At 42.7% G+C, this 20,902-nt stretch overlaps 1 protein-coding gene across 3 annotated transcripts in view; it reads right to left on the bottom strand.

Annotated features, from left to right (window-relative positions):
* The window catches only part of LOC133116707 (calcitonin gene-related peptide type 1 receptor-like), a 31,982-nt gene that overhangs the window by 9,595 nt on the left and 1,485 nt on the right, over positions 1–20,902 (bottom strand). For 2 of the 3 annotated variants that reach the window (XM_061226587.1, XM_061226585.1), the window contains exons 2-5: positions 17,504–17,602; positions 6,653–6,745; positions 3,114–3,267; positions 33–143 (exon numbers count right to left, since the gene is read on the bottom strand). In XM_061226587.1, the coding sequence (XP_061082571.1) occupies positions 33–143; positions 3,114–3,267; positions 6,653–6,745; positions 17,504–17,521 (376 nt within the window). In that variant the 5' untranslated portion in view covers positions 17,522–17,602. The remainder of the gene's footprint in view (positions 1–32; positions 144–3,113; positions 3,268–6,652; positions 6,746–17,503; positions 17,603–20,902) is intronic. The other variant, XM_061226588.1, reaches the window with a different exon arrangement.

Below are 20,902 nucleotides of genomic sequence, written 5' to 3'. Positions count from 1 at the left end.
CTGAGGACAGTGTGAACACGGCTCAGACTCACCGTAAGGGTCAAAGTCGTGGAAGTAGTCGGGGCAGTGCTGTTCTGAGGTGATCCCCGCCTCTGTGTCGTCCCAACACAGCCATCCGTCCCAGGTCCGACTGCACATGGGACCTTTAGAACACACCACATACCCCATTTAAATACAACACACACCCAAACCCAACCCTAACCCTAAAAACACACCACATACCCCATTTAAATACAACACACACACCCAAACCCAACCCTAACCATAAAAACACACCACATACCCCATTTAAATACAACACACACACCCACACCCAACCCTAACCATAAAAACACACCACATACCCCATTTAAATACAACACACACACCCACACCCAACCCTAACCATAAAAACACACCACATACCCCATTTAAATACATCACACACACCCACACCCAACCCTAACCATAAAAACACACCACAGATATATGACATTTAACCACAGCACACACACCTAACCCTAAGCCAAAAAACACACCACATACCCCATTTAAATACAACACACACACACACCCAACCCTAACCCTAAAAACACACCACATACTCCATTTAAATACAACACACACACCCACACCCAACCCTAACCATAAAAACACACCACATACCCCATTTAAATATAACGCACACACCCACACCCAACCCTAACCATAAAAACACACCACAGATATATCACATTTAACCACAGCACACACACCCAACCCTAACCCTAAAAACACACCACATACCCCATTTAAATACAACACACACACCCACACCCAACCCTAACCATAAAAACACACCACATACCCCATTTAAATACAACACACACACCCACACCCAACCCTAACCATAAAAACACACCACAGATATATCACATTTAATCACAGCACACACACCTAACCCTAACCCTAAAAAATATTTAACTACATCACACACAGAACTACTGCACACACTCAAAGAATGTTTGACAGAAATTAGACAAGGTATTACACTTGAAAATAACAACTTGCAGTCTGTTATTGATAGAAAGAATTTCTATGACTAAATTAACTAAGCGCGCTATGACTATAAATTAGCGAAATTCTGCATAAATGCATGTTAATACATGCGTTAAGAAGATCAGGGAGGGCAAAGGAAACTCAAAATTATACAAATGAAAATAATATAAACTATAGTCCTGAGGGAGATTTCCCAACCTGGAAAAATATATCCCTTTTAATGCAGGATAATAATAATAATAATATTATTAATAATAATAATAATAATAATAATAATAATAACAATAACAATGTGTATAACCTAGTTAGTATCGCTTTATTAAGCAGTCATCAAATTGCTGTATTCATTGTAAATGGGAGCTGTAGGGTGGAGTATGGTGGAGTATCTGAATGAGCTGAGCTGAGTGATGGAAGAGTGCTACAGCGATGCAGGCCCTCATCAGACCACAGCATACAGCACTGCAGCACATTACCCCAGTATCACTGCGATGACTTGAAGGCTTGCAAGAACTCAACAGCATGCAAACTGGTAATAAACTGGTAATAAACCACTGACTACATCATCATTGTAGTCATGTAGGTAGAAACCTACGGCGCAAGAACTGTACTGTAGTTTTCAGACTAGTTGGTGTTTTCCGTGTGTTGATCCAGACGATCGTATTGAAAGAACTGTTTGGTCCCCCCCCCCCCCCCCCCCCCACTCATTTGCACAGGCAGTGTCTGCAGCGTTTAAGGATGTGGTCAATCATACTTTGTCCTTGCATTCACATGCTGGGCTGTCCCTGTATGAAAACAGGATGCCTGAGACCCAGGGGCCAGAACGAACCGAGCTGAACCCCCCCCAACCCCCCATCATCATTCCACAGTCACTCCTTCAACTCCAGGCCAAATCCTTCAATCAGCTTCCCAGGATGGAGAGTTATCACACGACAATAGAACACCAGCTCCTTACTCCACAGTCTTAAAGGGGAAGATGTTCCTCAGCAGAGGTGATGTGTGAAACATTCACACTGAATGTGATTAGCATCAAACTGACAGCAGAGTAGAGAACATTGTTGCATCATTTTCAAATTTGCGCGCCTTATCTGGCTGATGTCAAAGTGAGCATCTCAAAACAGCCACACGATTATTTAGCGATCTTTGTTCCTTACCAACCATCTACATCATACAAGATGTTTATTTGGAGAACAACGTCTCTGAAAATTTCAGTTAAAATGGTTATAGCCACCAATGAGCAGTGCATAATTAAATGGAGTTACTCAAACATAAATACGTCTGTTTCAGGAAGGCTTTGCAGGGACCCACATCTAAATGTGTAGAACAAGCATCTCATACATCACATTTTTATTAGCTAACCTTCTTCCACAGATTAGAATATTTGCCATTGTAACATTACAGGGTATTGGCAATCAAATTAAATGGAGCATTAGCATATATATTGGGAGCAGATTGCGCTGCCTGTAAGCGATGCTAACTGACATCTCTGATCTAATTTCTCCATTCGCTCAATAACACGAAGGCAGGCTGGGCACTGGTGCTAAATCACAGGGATGGGCTAGGTTTAGCCCAGGCTATCTCACTATCTGTGGATCATCTGTGAAGACACACAGCAATCCGTATAACAACAGAACACTTATGCTGTTCTGTTACTCTTTTTTTGCGACACTGAGATAATAACAACTCAAAATATTTTTCCTCACAAAGGTTGGCATGTTAATGTGAACCATGTTTCTTAAGGAAAATATATACCGATACATGCAAGGGCTGGTATTAAATCAAACATTTGGTCTTAACTTTGATTGATACTTAATAGCATGGCATATTTTTCTTCACAACAACTGAAACTAACTTCGGTAAATCATTAAATGTAACAGGCAAAGCTGCGTTCCGGAAGCCAAAGTTTAATGCCTGCTTTTACTTCAGGACATATGCAGAGTGAGATCAGGTCAAAGTTAAGGACAGTGTCGGTTCAATCGTGGTCTGCATATGAGCCAGTAAAAGACTGAAGCATGAGAAGACTTTCAATAGGAGTCAACCTGCGTGTGACACAAGCCTTTTGCATAACGGACATGGCAGAATCTGTCTGTCTATGTTACCTTTCTTATTGTGGCTGGGGTCTTTCATAATTTTCTGGTAGCACTCAAACTGGGCGGTCATAATCTTATTCCTGGTGACTCCGATGTCGTGGTACACATTCCGTGGTTCTTCCTCGTACGTCTCATTCTGGTGAGCACAAACGACCCCAAAACGCTAAAAAGAAGACACAAAAGACGGTCATGTATCTGAACTAAAAAGGATCTGTACGACAAGACAGATTTGAGAGTCACAGTTAGATACAATGCACACAAAAACAGATTTTTGTTCAATCGGTAATGTCTAATTAACAGAAACCTAATGCAGATAATTATTTATTCATAGGTAACCTATTGTGAGAACTAAATGTCTATTTTGCTGGTTGTACTTTCATGAGTTGGCTTAAATAAACCTTATTTTGAAAGAGTAAGATGTTGTTTGATGTGAACTCAATCTCATTTGTTAGTTAGTCAGACAAAAACACTACTGTAGCCAGTTTGACATGTTGCTAAATTTAAAGCCCCTAGAGGCAATTTAAACAGCACAGCTAGCACATCCTTATTTGCCAAACAGGAAATGGCTGCAGTATGGAACAGCCAGTAGAAATGGCGCAAGAGAACCCACTATTTATCAATCAAACTCTGTGGAGTTGGGACAGTGCCTACTACTCTGTGGAGTTGGGACACTGCCTACCTACTACCTTGTTCTGAAACAGAAATTTTAGAATAGAAGAGGCAGACCGTTTATCCACAAGCATACGAATGCATGCACATACATTTATACAGTAGCAAGTGAATAAGCGCTTGGACAGTGACACAATTTTTGGAAAGTTTTGGCTTGGATCATGAGAAGTTACTCTTTCCATCACTTTCATACAGGTACTTGTCTCGTCTCTCCATGAGACTTTGTTCCACAGCTCTACAGTTTTTTTAATGTTTATTTAATTATTTTAGCTAACCCTGGTGTATCCTCAGTGGCTTGCATCTTGTGGTTAACCCTCTGAGGTTAGACTGGTGTAGTCTTCTCTTTATGGCAGTCTTTGACACATACTATGCCTACATCCTCGAGAGTGTGCTTGTCTGCTCTTGATCTGTTTTGCTGAAAATGGGCTTTTCTCTTTCTTTCTATCAGGTTTAGTCTGTCGATGATGAATTTATTCTGATTTCACAGCCTTGTGATGGCCTGTTTTACTGGCACTGACACTTATTGTATTTGGTCCTCATGTTAAGAGACAACAGGGACTGGCTCCAAATGCAAATTCCATACCGAGAATGAACTCCAGATGTAACATTAGCTTTCATGAGCACAAACTAATGATGGAAAGATACACACAACACCGAATATGGATGTACACACTTTCAAATTAAAGGTGACAGTCTGCACTATAACCTCATCTTGTTTTATTTCTAATTTAATGTGCTGGAGTACATGGTCAATACAACAGAGATTATACCACTGTCTAAACGCTTACCCAGTCAAAGTTTTGACTTTAACCCAATAGATAGCGATGGCAGAACCTGAAACGGGCAGTTCACGCACAAAAGCCTACAAATGTGTCTGACATAAAGCAGTTTTGCAAAGAGAGGGCTAAAGTTCCTCCACAAGAATGTGAAATATTGATATGAAATTATAGAATGTGCTTGGTTGCACTTATTGTTACTAAAGGTGGGGCATGCAGTTAGTAAGTTTAAGAGCCGATTATGTTTTCATAGGGGTGATTTGGGTGTTTCATAACTTTTTTCATTAGGCAAATGAAATCACAATCAAAACATGTATACTTAGGTTCCCATTGTCCAACATTACTAAAGTCTAAAGTTCTGAAACCATTTAGTGTGACAAATATGCAATAATAGAGGAAGGGGGAAATACTGTTTCATGACACACACATGTACATACACAGGACTGACATTCAGGAAGACCATTTCCAAAAGAGTTTCCCTGAATTTGTAAATAAGCAGGAAAAAAGGGTTATGGGAGGTCTGTGGAACCATCTGTTGCACCAGTTCCTCTGCCAAACGCTCCTACGCATTTAAAACTAAATGAATCAAGAGCTTATTCTGTACAAAAGATACCTTTCAATCATTGTCCCAGTTATAAAAATGTGTAGTCTATAAACTCACTCCAGAGCACGGTGCAAAATCATGAGGTCATACGATGGTGTGTGCAACTTTATGAATTCACTTCCAAACGGAAAAGTGTGTACCTTTCAGACTGTTTTCAAGCTAGACACACCAAACCAACTCTGAACTGGCCGTTGTGGTCCTAATCGGTGTGCTTGTATACAAGTTTGAAATAGTGAATCGATGGGAAATGATAGATGTATGAACTAGCTGTGGCAGTTATAATGCCCATTCTAACTGTATATAACTCCAGCACAGTACAGTAGGTACACAATGTAGACAGACCGTCTGTGGAAATGGGTCCAAGTAAGCATGACGCATGACATAATGGTGTATAAGGGGATTGGCCAATCCCTACGGGCATGGTCATCTGACAAATTTCATCACCTGGCAACTGCCCAGTAACTGTGCCTGTTGACAAGGAGCAATCAAACTATGACGACTTCAGGAAATTCATCCCTCTAGTTTTCTTTGTTTTATGGAGCTACAGTATTCAATTGTCGCTAAACTACATAAAGAAAAAAGACAATGTAATTCCCATGAGCGCATGTAGACTGTGTGGAATGCGGAATTCAAAATCTGATTACAAAAACAGATACTAATTATAGAAATATAGGGGGTGGTGAATCAGATTCTTCTCCATTTCTACTTTCTAAGTCAGCTGCGTTTCACAAGGCTATATTTCTTAAATTGTTGCTGGGGGGTTGGAGCTGTTACAATGATGACAGGCAAAATTGTGGTAATTTGAATAGAAGTCAAATCTCCATGCAAATCTTTTTCTCCTGTAAAGTTAAAGTGTGAAAAATGGGTTCCTCAGTCTACTATATGAATTGGATGAGTTTCGGACCAGGTATTCACCCTAGGAATCGTGGCAGGGGTTTTAATACCTGCACAGTTTTAGTTTGGATACCACCTCCGCCAGGTTCTAAGCCAGAAAAATCCCTGCGTGCAGGCATTTGCCTTTCACCTCGTCCCTTTGATGCACGTTTAGACTTCATCAGCGATCACGTTCACAATTGGCGGATTTTGGACTTGGTCTCTGCTTCTGACAGTGTCGGTACTTCCGAAAGATATCCAAGATGCAGTACAGTTGACCGAAAGCTCGTTTGTTTTGTGTGTAACAGGATGTCCATTCTTCACTCAACACACAAAACAGATGCGACTCTTTGTTCTTCGGCAGAAATCAAGAGATGTTTCAAAAATAACCTTCAAGTACAAATTTGTACCACCTTCCCCACAAATGTCAAACACGTTATTTCAACAGAAACCCTGCTTAAATGAGACTTCATCTTTGGGAAAAAAAGAACACAAGCAAAAACGTATTAACACTCTCATGTCTTGCATATTGCATATTGCATATAGTGTTGCATAATTAATTAGGAATATGAGTAATATCTTGCTGTCTATTAATGAGAAATAGCAAAATGAAATGTGAACCTTACCTCTGTGACAGAACACAGCACCAGGAGTGAAACAATCCAACACCCTTCTGTTTTCATCTTTGCCATGTCAGAGCGTCCACAGTGACCAATAATCTGTAATAACAACATAAATCATTCAGGTCATCCCACGTCCATTTAAAAGTGCAGAATGTACAACCTGTGAAAGCGCACTCTTCGAGAAATACACTCTCATAAAATTGTTCTAAAAGCAATGCCGTGATTCCATAGAAGAACCCTATGTAGTTCAAGGGTTCTTTGTCGGGGGAAATGGTTCTTTGTCTGGGAGCGTTCACACTTCACACCTATAATACGAGAGGGTCCCATAAAGCACTGAACAGGGTTCCTCTACAGGGAGGCCACAGAACCTTTTTTCTGAGAGTGTACAACAGCACATAACATGAATTTCTGTGCATTTCTCTAAGCAGTGAAGACAGATGCAAACATTGCAGTTAAATTGCGACTTAGGAGTCTGAAGTATCCTTACAACAGCAAAGCTCACTGGTCTACAGCAACCAGCTCTCTCCACCAATCACACTTTACTGACATAACACAAACTGACAACAGGAAATGGATGGGGCCGCTAAAATAAAAGTCCTGTCTGTTTGATGTAGACAAAAACTAGCACAAACATGCCACCTTGGGCAATCTGTCATTTAAAAGGAAGGACGGATAAGTGTTTTCTTTGTTGTTTTTTGCTAAACCAAGCTCTATTTATTTTAATGAATACCACGGAAAGCCTTTTTCATCCTTTGGATACTTTTGCAGCATCGCTGAAATCTGATGGAAACCTCCAGTCACCAAAAAAAAGTGGTGGTTGTGTTTCTACGTCATAAAGAATCAAAAACAGGATGGATGGCCCTGCTAGGACTCTTTGTCCTGGAAGCGGTCTGTATGAAACAGTAAAACAGGGCCATCGGTCAGACGTTTGAGTTCCCTGCTGTCTGAACCCCAGCACACAGACCTCTGGACAGACGACCAGGGGACTCCAGCCATTGCCAAGAGCACTGTAACCAGCAGGGTCAGTGGGTCAGAGATGGTGTGGCGGGGGTCCAAGTCTGAGGGAGGGGGTGGGGTTGGATGGGGGGGGGTACTGAATCCAGAGAGAGTGAAACATCACAGCTTTGAGAAAATCAAAACCAGAGCGGAACAGCAGATGCTATCTGGGAAGAACAGTGCTGAAACGCAGACAAGGGTTGCGTCTCAAGGTCATGGCTCCTAGACCACTTGTGGTGACACTAGGTCCGGGAGGACCCCTGTCTCTGTGTTACAGCCAAATCTCTTGCCCAATTAAGCATGTTGAACATGCGTTTTTTCATTAAGTTCTTTCATAATCGGTTCCTTAAACTTAACACAATGCAGGTTTTGTTTGTTATTGCCTCGTCTACATTTTCAGCAATTTTATAGATAGGTCATTACATTTATGTAAAGCGCTTACAGTGATGAGGGGGAAACTAAACCACCACCAATGTGTAACACCCACCTGGCTGATGCACGGCTGCCATTTTGTGCCAGAACACTCACTGCACACCAGCTGAAGTGGAGTGGGAGAGAACAGTGTTTTCAGAAACTGAATCAGACCGCATCACTGCACTGGGACATTGGGGATAACTTGATCAGAGGGAAGATCGCCCCCGACTGACCCATGAACACCACTTCCAGCAGTAACTTAGTTTTTCCAGGAGAGCTTCTATCCAAGTACAAACAAAGCCCACATCTGCTTAGCTTCAGCCATTTGGCAGGAGCTGGGTGCATTATGGTATGGCTGCTGTCATAAAAATAATAATTGTCAATTAAAAATGTTTCCTACTTTTTATGTAATCACTTTGATTACAGCACAGTGAGCACAGCACGGATATGGCAAGATATTTATTCTTTGTGACATGAATAGCTATTTCTGATATAATGTGAATTACAAGGACCAATAATCCCTGAAAACATTAGCTTGTTAAAATTTGGGGATTGCAACTGTGGTTGGAACCAAAACCAGCATAGCCTATCGACGGGTCCCCCAGGACTTTTAGCCTGAGGTGACTGGGCATGGTGACTGTTTCTGGCCACGGTACCAAAGCAATAGCAGATGGTGCATCTCTTTTACTGTGTGACTCTCTTTGGCAGGACTTGGTTGGGGAATTAACATGTGCTACCAATGAAAGGGATTCTGCAGCCAGTCAGATCATACCAGTCACGTCATATTTCCCCATGAGGGGAACATGGATAACACACAGATAGGCAGGAGTGAGTCTCTCAGTGTGTATTGTGCATTGGTACATATAATTGGTTAGAGAGGGGAAATGACCAATGGTTAAGAGTGAGATATTGTTTGTGTTAAGAAGTTGTGAGCTCAATAAAGTAATATCCTACCAAAGCTATGAGTTACGTATGATAGAGAGAGCGTTTATATGAAGACGGAGACAGGAGACGGGAACTAAAGCTCATTTGAATTTGAGAGAATGCACATCCCAAACACACTTAGGTTTTATGCCCCCACATTATTCAGGAGGGGTAAAATTAAACTTTCATTTCATAACGTAAAACTAATAAATAATCATATCGGCACTTATTGTACGACGCTTTGGATAAACGCGTCTAACTGTAATGCAATAAATGTAATGCAATGCGATGTAACATTAATATAACACATAAAACCAGTAAAAATAAAAATGCCTTGAAATATATTCACACATTAAAACAGGGCAAAAACAAGTTGAAGACCCTTCCTGGAGTCCTCCAGCGCTTGGGCCCTGCCCTTCCAGATGACCACAACAGCCTCATTAATCAGGCGGCCTTTTATCAAAGCTACTACAGCTGCCAACTTCCTCCGTTTCCTCCTCAAGAGCCGTGTCTATCCGACTAACATCAACATATTACATCTACATCCAGGCCGCGGCGCATTGTATACACTGCACCCAAACCCCATGAACAAATATTTGAACTGCAGTGCATTTTACCCATAAACACTGGCTCGGTATGCCTGCCAGTTGGACTAAAGCAGCTTGGAGGGGTTTAAATCGGTCCGTAATTAGTGTGGCAGTAACATCGGACACAACTCGCTCTGTTACGTTGACGGACACATTGGCTGAAAGAATAGAGTCCATTCAGGCCATCATGTAGGGGCCAGGTTGTGGTAATTGGTAAGGGTCAAACTGACCAGATGCACATATGCATTCAATTAAGGGAGAGGGGCGATGTAGACCCGATTTACCCTCGTAATTTGAAGGTGGAGGCTGGGCTTTGCCCTCGTCACTGCTGGTGGTAAAAACCGCCACCGTGTTTTGAAACCGGCGGTAAGGAGAAATATGCTCCCCAGCTGCATGTATCCACAGCCTCTGAAGTGCAGGCCTTGGTCATGGAGTCTATTGTCTTTAGATTAACACTGTAAACATCCTGAACGGATCACAGGATGTTTGTGCCCTGTGCCTTTCCAGCTCCTATCTGGCCTTCAGGAACAAACTGTCCTATTTTCAGAAAGGGTGTTACATTCCACCATATTTTCACAATGTGATTTCACACAATAATAATAAATAATTACAATTACAATAAAAAGAACCATAACCATAACCATAATAATAATAATAATCATCATCGTCGTAATAATAACAAACATGATACATTTTATTTGTGACACACATTTCCCACGCTCAAAGTGCTGTACAGTACAAAAAAAATAAAAAGGAAACGCAACATAAATATCAAGAATAAAAAAACTATAAAAGGATGCAATGAAAGCAAAATTTACACGGAAGCAGAAGAGAGGAGAATAACCCCTAATGACCAGCTCTGCGGCAATAAATGCCCTGTGAGAACTGAGTTCAGTGGGGGGTACAGCAGGTCAGAACCGGATGAGCGAAGAGGTTGTCCGGGACTGTAGGGGTTCAGGAGCTCAGTGAGGTAATGGGGTGCAAGACCAGATAGAGCCTGTAGGTCAGAAAAATGACCTTAACCTCTATCCTTAATGAGACTGGAAGCCAGTGGAGGATTCCCTGGTACTTACTGGATTTTTATTTTTTAAGACCCAACTTCAACTTACTGCTGTTGTGTTTAGAAATAAGATGTGTACTGCTTTTTTCCGAGAATTAAGCCCTCGTCACATGTAATGGCCGGCATTTATAAATGGTAAATGGCTGGCATTTATATAGCGTCTTTATCCAAAGGGCTGTACAATTGATGCTTCTCATTCACCCATTCACACACACACTCTCACACCAACGGTGATTGGCTGCCATGCTCGTCAGAAGCATTTGGGGGTTAGGGTCTTGCTCAGGGACACTTCGACACACCCAGGGCGGGATCAAACCGGCAGCCCTCTGACTGCCAGATAACTGCTCTTACTGCTTGAGCCAATGTCATATTATATACATATTATTTATGCAGTTTATTGATGAAATAACTTCACCATAAACACAGTTTTTTTTTGTGACTGACTGATCTGTCCACCAATACCATCATGGGGAAAAAAACACTATTAAAACAGAATTCTAGACAGACTTCTCAACATCCATCTCTCATCCTGAAAAAATCTCTGAGTGTTGCTTTGGTGTCACCAGCATGTCCCAGATGCAGGATAAGGCAAGTAATATACAGCGCATTCCACAAGTATTTGGATAGTGATACACATTCTGTTCTTTTGGCTCTGTCTTCCAGCAGATGTGAATGAAAGAATGAACATGAGCTTAAAGTGCAGACTTCCACCTTTAATTTGAGGATATTTACATGCATATTGAATGATCCATGTCCCTTTTTATACTTAGTCCCCCCATTTTAGTGGACCCACAGATGAGATAAATAAGTTCCTGAATAAGACATAGCATTTGTCAGGTGGAGAAGCGCAAAAGCATTCTTTGCTATCACCTGTGGGCTAAGTACAGCAGGATACCATCATGGTTAGAGAAATGGACTTGCTGCAGTTGTACTCTTAAACAAGCTATGTTGGCGTGGTCGCAGTCTGCCTGAAATTTACAAACGAAGGCCACAGCTCATTGCGCAATCAGCAAATGAAACTGGCTGCTAACCACATTTTGTGAATGAGGCAGACCTTAAATGGTGCTGTTTAAACTCCTTTGTAGAGCATTGGATATCTTCACTGGATGTGGGGATTAATGTACCTTCTGGTGCCAAGTAAGATTGTATCCAGCACTACGGTCAGGCCCAATGCAGGACAAAATGCTTAGATATTCCAGCTGTGGTGGTAATTGTCATTTGAGTTAATCCAGATGCAAGATACTCTACTGTTACTATTTCTACTATAGAATGGGAAAGCTGTGTGGAAGGTTCCAGAATCTTTTATTTCTCCCAGAAGTGTAATTATTTGTATGGCTGGGTGTTGACCAGCTACCAGCTCAGAAAAGCTACCAGCACTAGCTGGTTGACCAGCTCATACCTAGCTAAACCAGTTTATGACCAGCTAGGCTATGCTGGTTGACAAGCTCATACCCAGCTAGACCAGATTATGACCAGCTTGCTGTGCTCAATTTTCAAGATGGTCAAGCTGGCATAGCCTTTTACAGCAGGTAAACAGGTCAACTGAATACATAATCAACATTTTTTTACCCATTTTGCACAAACCTCCCTTAAAAGCATATGCATTAAAGAGAGAAGCACACCTTTGCATGACTTAATTAGATGGCACAATACTGCTATTCCAGCCCCATGCCCTTGTTATATACATATGACACATGTTTCTGGGGCAGAATACTGAATTCTGAATTCTGAAGTCTGAAACTAGTCGTAACAGGCTTCAGTAAATCTGTCACTTAATCTGCAGGCTGTGATCGAGAGGCTCCAACGGAGATTTAAATTTCACCAAAGTCACCTTCAGCAACGATAAATGAAAAATAACACTGCAACAAAACAAAATGGTGTCCCAATGGAAGGATGACTAACCCAGCTGGAGTCACTATTGGGCGAGCAGAGTGGCATAACGAGAGTCAAGGTCGAAGTGAACGAATCGGGAGCCAAACAAAGCTTGAAGGTCAAACACATGCAATGCACTAGTGAAACTCAGGCAATGCACTGGTCAAACCCAGGCAATTCACTGGTCAAACAAATGATTCACTGTTCAAACAGGCAATTCACTGATCAAACACCGAACACACATCCAAACATGGAGCAGACAGCACACAAACACTCAGTAAACATGGCCTGTGACATACATACAATCCACTGAGTGACATACGTGGTACTTACGTGTGCCTGTGTGTGCGTGTGCGTGCGTGTATGATGCCTCACCCAGGAAAATGGTGACCAGCCGCCACTAGTCTCTGACTGTTTTTCAATGTCATTGGCACAAATCTGGTCCATATGTTGACAAATACCAATTACAGACTCAAACAGCAATCAAACGCCTAGAATCAAGACTAGATACTGAATGCTTTCTCATACCTGCACTAAGGAAGCCACCCCCCTAACTAATCAGAAACACCTGTGAAACAGGGACCATCTGTCCCAAACGTTATAGTGCCCTGACTGTGTATAAAAATGCTGTAATTTCTACATGGTGAAATGCAAATGTACAATAATACCATTTCATTAAAAGCCACACACTCCTGTTCCCCTACCCTGGAGGGTTAAAGCAGACATACACTCCTGTTCCCCTACCCTGCAGGGTTAATGCCACACACTCCTTTTCCCCTACCCTGCAGGGTTAAAGCAGACACATACTCCTGTTCCCCTACCCTGGAGGGTTAAAGCAGACACACACTCCTGTTCCCCTACCCTGGAAGGTTAATGGCACACACTCCTGTTCCCCTACCCTGCAGGGTTAATGTCACACACTCCTGTTCCCCGTACCCTGCAGGGTTAATGCTGACACACACTCCTGTTCCCCTACCCTGCAGGGTTAAAGCAGACACACACTCCTGTTCCCCGTACCCTGCAGGGTTAATGCAGACACACACTCCTGTTCCCCGTACCCTGCAGGGTTAAAGCAGACACACACTCCTGTTCCCCGTACCCTGCAGGGTTAAAGCAGACACACACTCCTGTTCCCCTACCCTGCAGGATTGAAGCAGACACACACTCCTGTTCCCGTACCCTGCAGGGTTAAAGCAGACACACACTCCTGTTCCCGTACCCTACAGGGTTAAAGCAGACACACACTCCTGTTCCCCTACCCTGCAGGGTTAAAGCAGACACACACTCCTGTTCCCGTACCCTACAGGGTTAAAGCAGACACACACTCCTGTTCCCCTACCCTGCAGGGTTAAAGCAGACACACACTCCTGTTCCCGTACCCTACAGGGTTAAAGCAGACACACACTCCTGTTCCCCTACCCTGCAGGGTTAAAGCAGACACACACTCTTGTTCCCGTACCCTGCAGGGTTAATGCCACACACTCCTGTAACCCGTACCCTGCAGGGTTAAAGCAGACACACACTCTTGTTCCCCTACCCTGCACAGATAAAGCAGACACACTCCTCACATAATGCTTCAGGCTCCGGATCACGGCTCTTCTGTGTGACACAACTGTACGCTTGGTCCTCTGCCTTGGGCGGGTCACACAGTGGGATGTGCTGGAAAAAACCGCCAAAGCCCGGTCCGAATGCACCCGGGAGGTCCGGCTCAAACGGGCCAAAGCCTGTCCCGGCCCACCGCACAGGCCCTTGGGAACGGGCGTGCCGCTAACACCGTGTGTGAGAGAGACGATCGGATCCAGATGCTGCTCCCCACCCCCAACCTTATCACTCACCCAATCACACGTCAAGGCTACACACGCACTTTCAAAATGGAGACTCCACAAGGCACAGGTTTTTACAAATATTTAGGAGCTGAGCCAACAGCAAGATCTGAGAGTTCTGTGTTTCAACAGGGGTATGTTTTTCCATTAAAATGCACTTGCATATCAGTGTACATGATGCATCAGTCTCCCACACACGCGGCAGATTCTGTGGTTAGCCACTCTGTGCTAAACTGCATTACACCATTCAGAGATGTGTGTCCTGGCCCCAGAAAGTGTCACCTATGGCTATTAATGGTACAGTTAATGGTACAGTAAGTCAGTTACTGGCTTGGCAATTTCCTGTCACGCGGACGGTGGCCCAAAACACAGGTCTTCCGGAAATAAATGATCAGTATCGTATCTCTAGCTGACATGCTTGCTAAATGACGATGACAGGCCATCTTATACCAAGTAAGAACAACCCCTGAAGCCATAACTATGTTGTTTTTGATGTCTTAAGATTCTCAAATCAGTGCCTCCAGGTCAGCAGTTCTTCTGGTCTTCTTTTCTACCTGACACTAAACTGAGAAATGTCACTAACTGGCTGAAAAGCCAGTCCCTGGGTAGAGGAGTAGAAAAGCAGCAGTACTACAGGTCTCAGTCTGAATAATCCTGCCATGTACGGTACTATACTGAGGTTAGTCTATGCATAAACATAGAATGTACAGTATAGGAATTCATTCACAGGAAACATTCAGAGGAAATGCATGTAGGGTGAATTCAGGTCATTTGGAGCGCTTCTTTGTAAAGTCAGTTTCCAAGTCTGCCCTCACCAGTCTTAATAAGACTGACTCAGAAACTGAAGTGTCCCAAATTACCTGACTTCACCCTACATACACATGTACAAACACCACATTATGCTCCTGCAGCTGCAGGTATAAGCCACCGTAATCAGCAGAGCATGCAGTCAAGACATTGCCAAATGTAAATGAATGATGGGGTAATATACACCTCTCTGCCCGAAAAGTGCCACATTTCGTCCTGTATGTGAAGCAACACCCAATAAGTACACCCACTGTGCACCCACTGTAGAACTGGCATGTTGTGGTTTGTGGTGTGTTTCAGCGCTGTGTTATGGATAATTGTCTGGGTGCTATAATGCTATCATCTTGCTACCCGGAATAGAGCGGGGTTAAGAATATATACGGTACAGCCCCAGCAGAGTGTCTCAGCTGTTACCCCTCAAGAGGTCCGACTGCCTGGGTATTTTAAAGAGCACATGCTACTGCCCCGAGGACCTATTAAGCTTCTTTTACCTGATTTATTCCTCACAGAAATATCCAGAACCTGGAAAATGACCCTGCCCCCCCACTGCACACACAGACAGACACCAACACACATATATATACACACACACACACACACACACACACACATGCGCACACATGTGCACACAAATGCAAACACACATGCACACACAAACGCAAACAGACACGCACACATACATACACACATGTGCAAATATGCACACACGCACACATGCACACACACACACACGCAAACACATACACACACGTACTGTACACGCACGCCCACACCTGCACAGACATACACAGGCACACATGCACACGTACATACATACACAAGCACAGATACATGCGCACATTAATACATACCCACGTGCACACACACAGGCACACAATATCTGTTTTTCATGCCGACACAAACACAGATGCAGACCCAGACACCCAGTGGCTGTTGAAACTCATTAGAAGGCCCTTCTAAACACCGGTGCCTTTAAAGTTCAGCCATCTTCCAAAATTACCTCCTTCAGCACATCCGTCTTTAAACAGAAATTCTCACACTCACGCAGGTTCTATTCCGATCCACGTTAATGCTGTAAAAATACCCTGGGTCCTGGTGCCCCCCCCCCCCCCCCCTCCCTCTCTCTCTCTCTCTCTCTGCAGTCACAGCATAGTGTGTTCACAGATCCAGCTCTAATCCCGTACCCATGTCTGAGATACACACCGCTAATGGAACGGGAGACTCTGCCACAGAAATAACCCCCCAACCAGAGTCAGATTCTCCGCTGTTTTTAGACCCGTCCTTAGAGCCCCTGCAGAGACACTACAGGCTCTGAGCATCTGAGCGTCTGTGTGACTTCTGCCCCATATCCAACAAAACACAAACCTTTACCTTCTGCCCCATATCCAACAAAACACAAACATTTACCTTCTGCCCCATATCCACCCAAACACAAACCTTTACCTTCTGCCCCATATCCAACAAAGCACAAAACCTTTACCTTCTGCCCCATATCCAACAAACCTTTACCTTCTGCCCCATATCCAACAAAACACAAACATTTACCTTCAGTCCCATATCTAACAAAACACAAACCTTTACCTTCTGCCCCATATCCAACAAAACACAAACCTTTACCTTCTGCCCCATATCCAACAAAACACAAATATTTACCTTCAGCCCCATATCCAACAAAACACAAACCTTTACCTTCTGCCCCATATCCAACAAAACACAAAACCTTTACCTTCTGCCCCATATCCAACAAAACACAAACCTTTACCTTCTGCCCCATATCCAACAAAACACAAACCTTTACTTTCTGCCCCATATCCAACAAAACACAAACTTTTACCCTCTGCCCCATATCCAACAAAACACAAAACTTTTACCTTCTGCCCCATATCCAACAAAACACAAACCTTTACCTTCTGCCCCATATCCACCCAAACACAAACCTTTAACTTCTGCCCCATATCCAACAAAACACAAACCCTCACCTTCTGCCCCATATCCAAAACTCCAGATACAGAAAAAACCACAAGCATTTCCACAGATATTATTATTTTCTGTTAGCATTTTAAAGTGAAGTGAATTTAAGACCATATGTATTCGACCGGAAACCCTGTGTCAGGCCACTTAAATTAATGCACCGTGCGCCATTTTATTTCTTTACTGAAATTAAATAAAGTTTAGCTTTTTTTTAAATGCTGAGGAAAGAGGAATTGTTGGAGATAAAAACAGAGGGCTGAAATGTGATAGCGTGTTGCCCTTCCTGTACAGTGCAGGGTGTGGTTAGAGATGTCTCCTCTCCCATGAGCTCCACTTCCTCCCCTAGCAGAAGCCCTGTCCCCCCCTACACACACTCAGGAAGCGCCTGTCAGCCACATACCGTTTGTTTAACACACATCCACTTGGAAACTGTGACTGAGTTTTCCACTGTTCAACATCCTCAACACACTTTCTGTTTTTCAGGAGGCCTCCACTTCACCTGAAATAAATAAATAACTCTTCCTTAGAGAACAAAACTAAAGCATTACAGTCCATAAAATCAGTAGTTTAATAAATGAAAAAGTTCAAAATGTCAGTCCTAACTAGAGATTATATTTGCCAGTATTTCAATAATAAACAGCATTTCACTAAATTAAATAGTTCCAATTTCAGTCATTAATTAGAGATCATGTTTACCAGTTTCTCAATAATAAACTAATAACAGGCTACCATAGAGTGTGCCGTGGACAGGCTACCATAGAGTGTGCCCTGGACAGGCTCCCATAGAGTGTGCCCTGGACAGGCTACCATAGAGTGTGCCCTGGACAGGCTACCATAGAGTGTGCCCTGGACAGGCTACCATAGAATTGTGCCCTGGACAAGCTACCATAAAATGTGCCGTGGACAGGCTACCATAGAGTGTGTAGTACACAGGCTACCATAGAGTGTGCAAGAAGTTTAGTATGAATGTAGAAGTTTAGGTAATTTGTGTATAATGGTGATTAAAAAGATATTCAATAACCAGCCTAATACCTTTGAATGTGCGTCCAGTGTAATAAAATCCACCAGTGGAAATGAGATGTGTTTGTGAGACTGAAATCGCTTAATGGCTGAACGACTTCCAGGTGTCTGCTGACACGGGAGGGTGTAGGGAACTCAGTCCTCCTGCTGCTCCTGTCTCTCATTAACAGAGGTTATTATCAGGACAGGAAGTCACCTGAGGCACCAGGTGTACGGCTGTTTCTAAATGAGAGGCGACAGGACTGTAGTCTGGTCCCTTCTTTTGTCACATCGTACTGCAATTTCCTGTTTGTGTTTCACATACACTAAGAGTTATACTGTGTTTGATAACATGCACAGAAACATGTTCGGAGTTCAATGAACATTAGCAACATGAATTTCATCAAAGACAGTTTATATGCAATTCAATCTAACTGGACTTCGTTTGTTTAGCATTCTATCAAACACACCATAAAGCTCTTTAAGTCTGAAAAATTCTAGAAACAGGGAAAGTTGTGGGCTGAGAATTGTGGTTCCCACACTGAATTTAGCCTGACACTCAGCAGAGCTCTTAGCATTACATGGTTGCTATTTTAAAATGGTCTGACCAATTAATCAGAAGTGTGGTTGCAAATAGTTTGATTAAAACTAACTCTGTTGGCTTGAAACTCTTCTTGATACCACTCTGATTAATTTAACAATTACAACGGCTACTGTATAGCTGCATAGCCTACTTTAAACCAAGCCGAAATTGTGGGATTAGTTAAAAATCTATTCAAAGTCCTAAAACACAAATGTACCTCATAGAAACTGCTACTGCAAATGTTCAATGAAAAAGTGTACCATTTGCATCCCCAAGAAACAATCAGGAATAAAACTGGAATAATGATAGTTAAACTTTCCATTCCAAATGCACTCATTGAGCATCATATCTCTATGGTTCAAGGACAATAAGGGGTTGCGATTCAGGTACAAAATATTTTAGATGATAATAACATTTTTATGTATTTTACACTGCAAACTGTGCTCTTTCTGTTCAGTTATACTTACTCCATTCCTAAGATTCTGCTATGGATTTGGTTGATCAGGGCATTTTTTAAACTCTTGTCATTATTGTATATTGATTGAATGACTCAACGTAATGCCCTCACTGAAGTGTGTCACTCCTGTGGCATTTTCTGTAGCCTTCGTGTGTACAGCTGTCATACATTCTTCTAGAACCTCTTAGAAGATAGGGCTAACCCTAAGCTTGAATTGGTTGCCGAGAAATTGGATGTTAATACGCATTTTTTTTGCTGCAAATGTATTTGCGTACTGTATCCATTACAGGTTCTACCACAAGTATCTTCCCTTTGAAAAAAGGGAAAAGCATTAGCCCTTTGAAAAATGTTACAAACTTCAATTTTATCGTGTCTCTATCAAGCAACAAAATATGTAACTAAAATGGTAACACTGAACTGTACAATTATTGTCCCATCAACCCTGTTACTCTTGCCAGTACTTTTACAGTACCACAGTGTCCACTCTGTTACAGGGCTTAGTTTAAATATAAGCAGTAAAATGGCATTTTACTGCTTTGAATGGGTAAAAAGAACATTGGCCTTGGTCATGCTGAGAAGCTTTCTCATTTAAACATTAGTTTTTCCTCTAAATAGCGTACATGATGCGTCAGTTAAAAAACAGTTGGCCTGGCTTAATTGTTAAAAAAAAAGACATAATAACTCCGCATAGAGAGGGGCCAAAATTAGTTTAATATAAGCACCATTTACCGGATACTTGTTTTCAATTAATAATTCATGTCCATGTTGACACAATCTCCAAAACATGCTGAAGAAAATGACTTATAAAAGAAACAAATATACAGCCTCAGATGGCATGACACAATTTCCAATCACTTCAAGTTGTCCTTCCCAAGTTGACGTGCAAAAAAATTCACTTGAGATTTGAAATTTTCAAAAGTGAAGATGTACACTTTTCGTGGAATGACCCAGATAAATTTGGCAGCTTATCGGCGATAAATAATATTTAATAAAATCCACAAGGCGCGCAGCCAAACGGAGAGATTATGAAACCTTCAGAACCCGCGGCAGTTCCAGCGGCTGGCGAACGTAGCTGGGGCGACTTTGGCACCATGGAGACCGCCGCCGGTCCGACAGCAATGCAGCTGCACCGCCGAAGCAGCTTTGTATCCATTGATATAATGCCTCTCTCCCTCGTCACCGGTCGGCCGAACACATGGCTGGACGAATCCATACATTACGCGTGGTCATTAAGGAGTAACCCTCCCAGCCCCTAAAACAACTAAATATCAACGATAATGTCTATTCCCTCAATAACACTGCACCACTAAATAGCAGACTCCTTTAGAGAGTGAGTAATGGGTCTGTCTGTGGAGAAGACAGGCGTAAAGGCATGTTCTCCGAAGAGATGGATGTTTTCGGAGACGGCGCTCCTCCCGTCCTACATCCCTGGGCCCTGCCATGGACAATTCGCTCTCGGTGCTCATGGATGCACCGTATAGCGACAGGACAGCGTACATGACTGCGGAACAATTTTAAGAATAACAACACTCACCTCTGTGTATCCCCGTGTACAACTGACCTAAGTGCGTTAAATTCAGAGAACACTTAAATGTTAACCGCTTTGCTATCAGATAAGTAGACGTATCCAACACTTGACGGTAGTAGTGCAGTGGTTGGGTGGGAAAGCGTAGGCTCAAGAATATTGTAATGTCAGTGAACGTTCCGTTTGGTTTGTGAATTACCTCTCAGCATCTCTGAAATCACGGCGCTTCTCATTG

This window comes from Conger conger, chromosome 17 (assembly GCF_963514075.1).
Source record: "Conger conger chromosome 17, fConCon1.1, whole genome shotgun sequence".
In the NCBI taxonomy this organism is placed as follows: Eukaryota; Metazoa; Chordata; class Actinopteri; order Anguilliformes; family Congridae; genus Conger; species Conger conger.
This window is presented reverse-complemented; position numbering and strand designations above follow the sequence as displayed.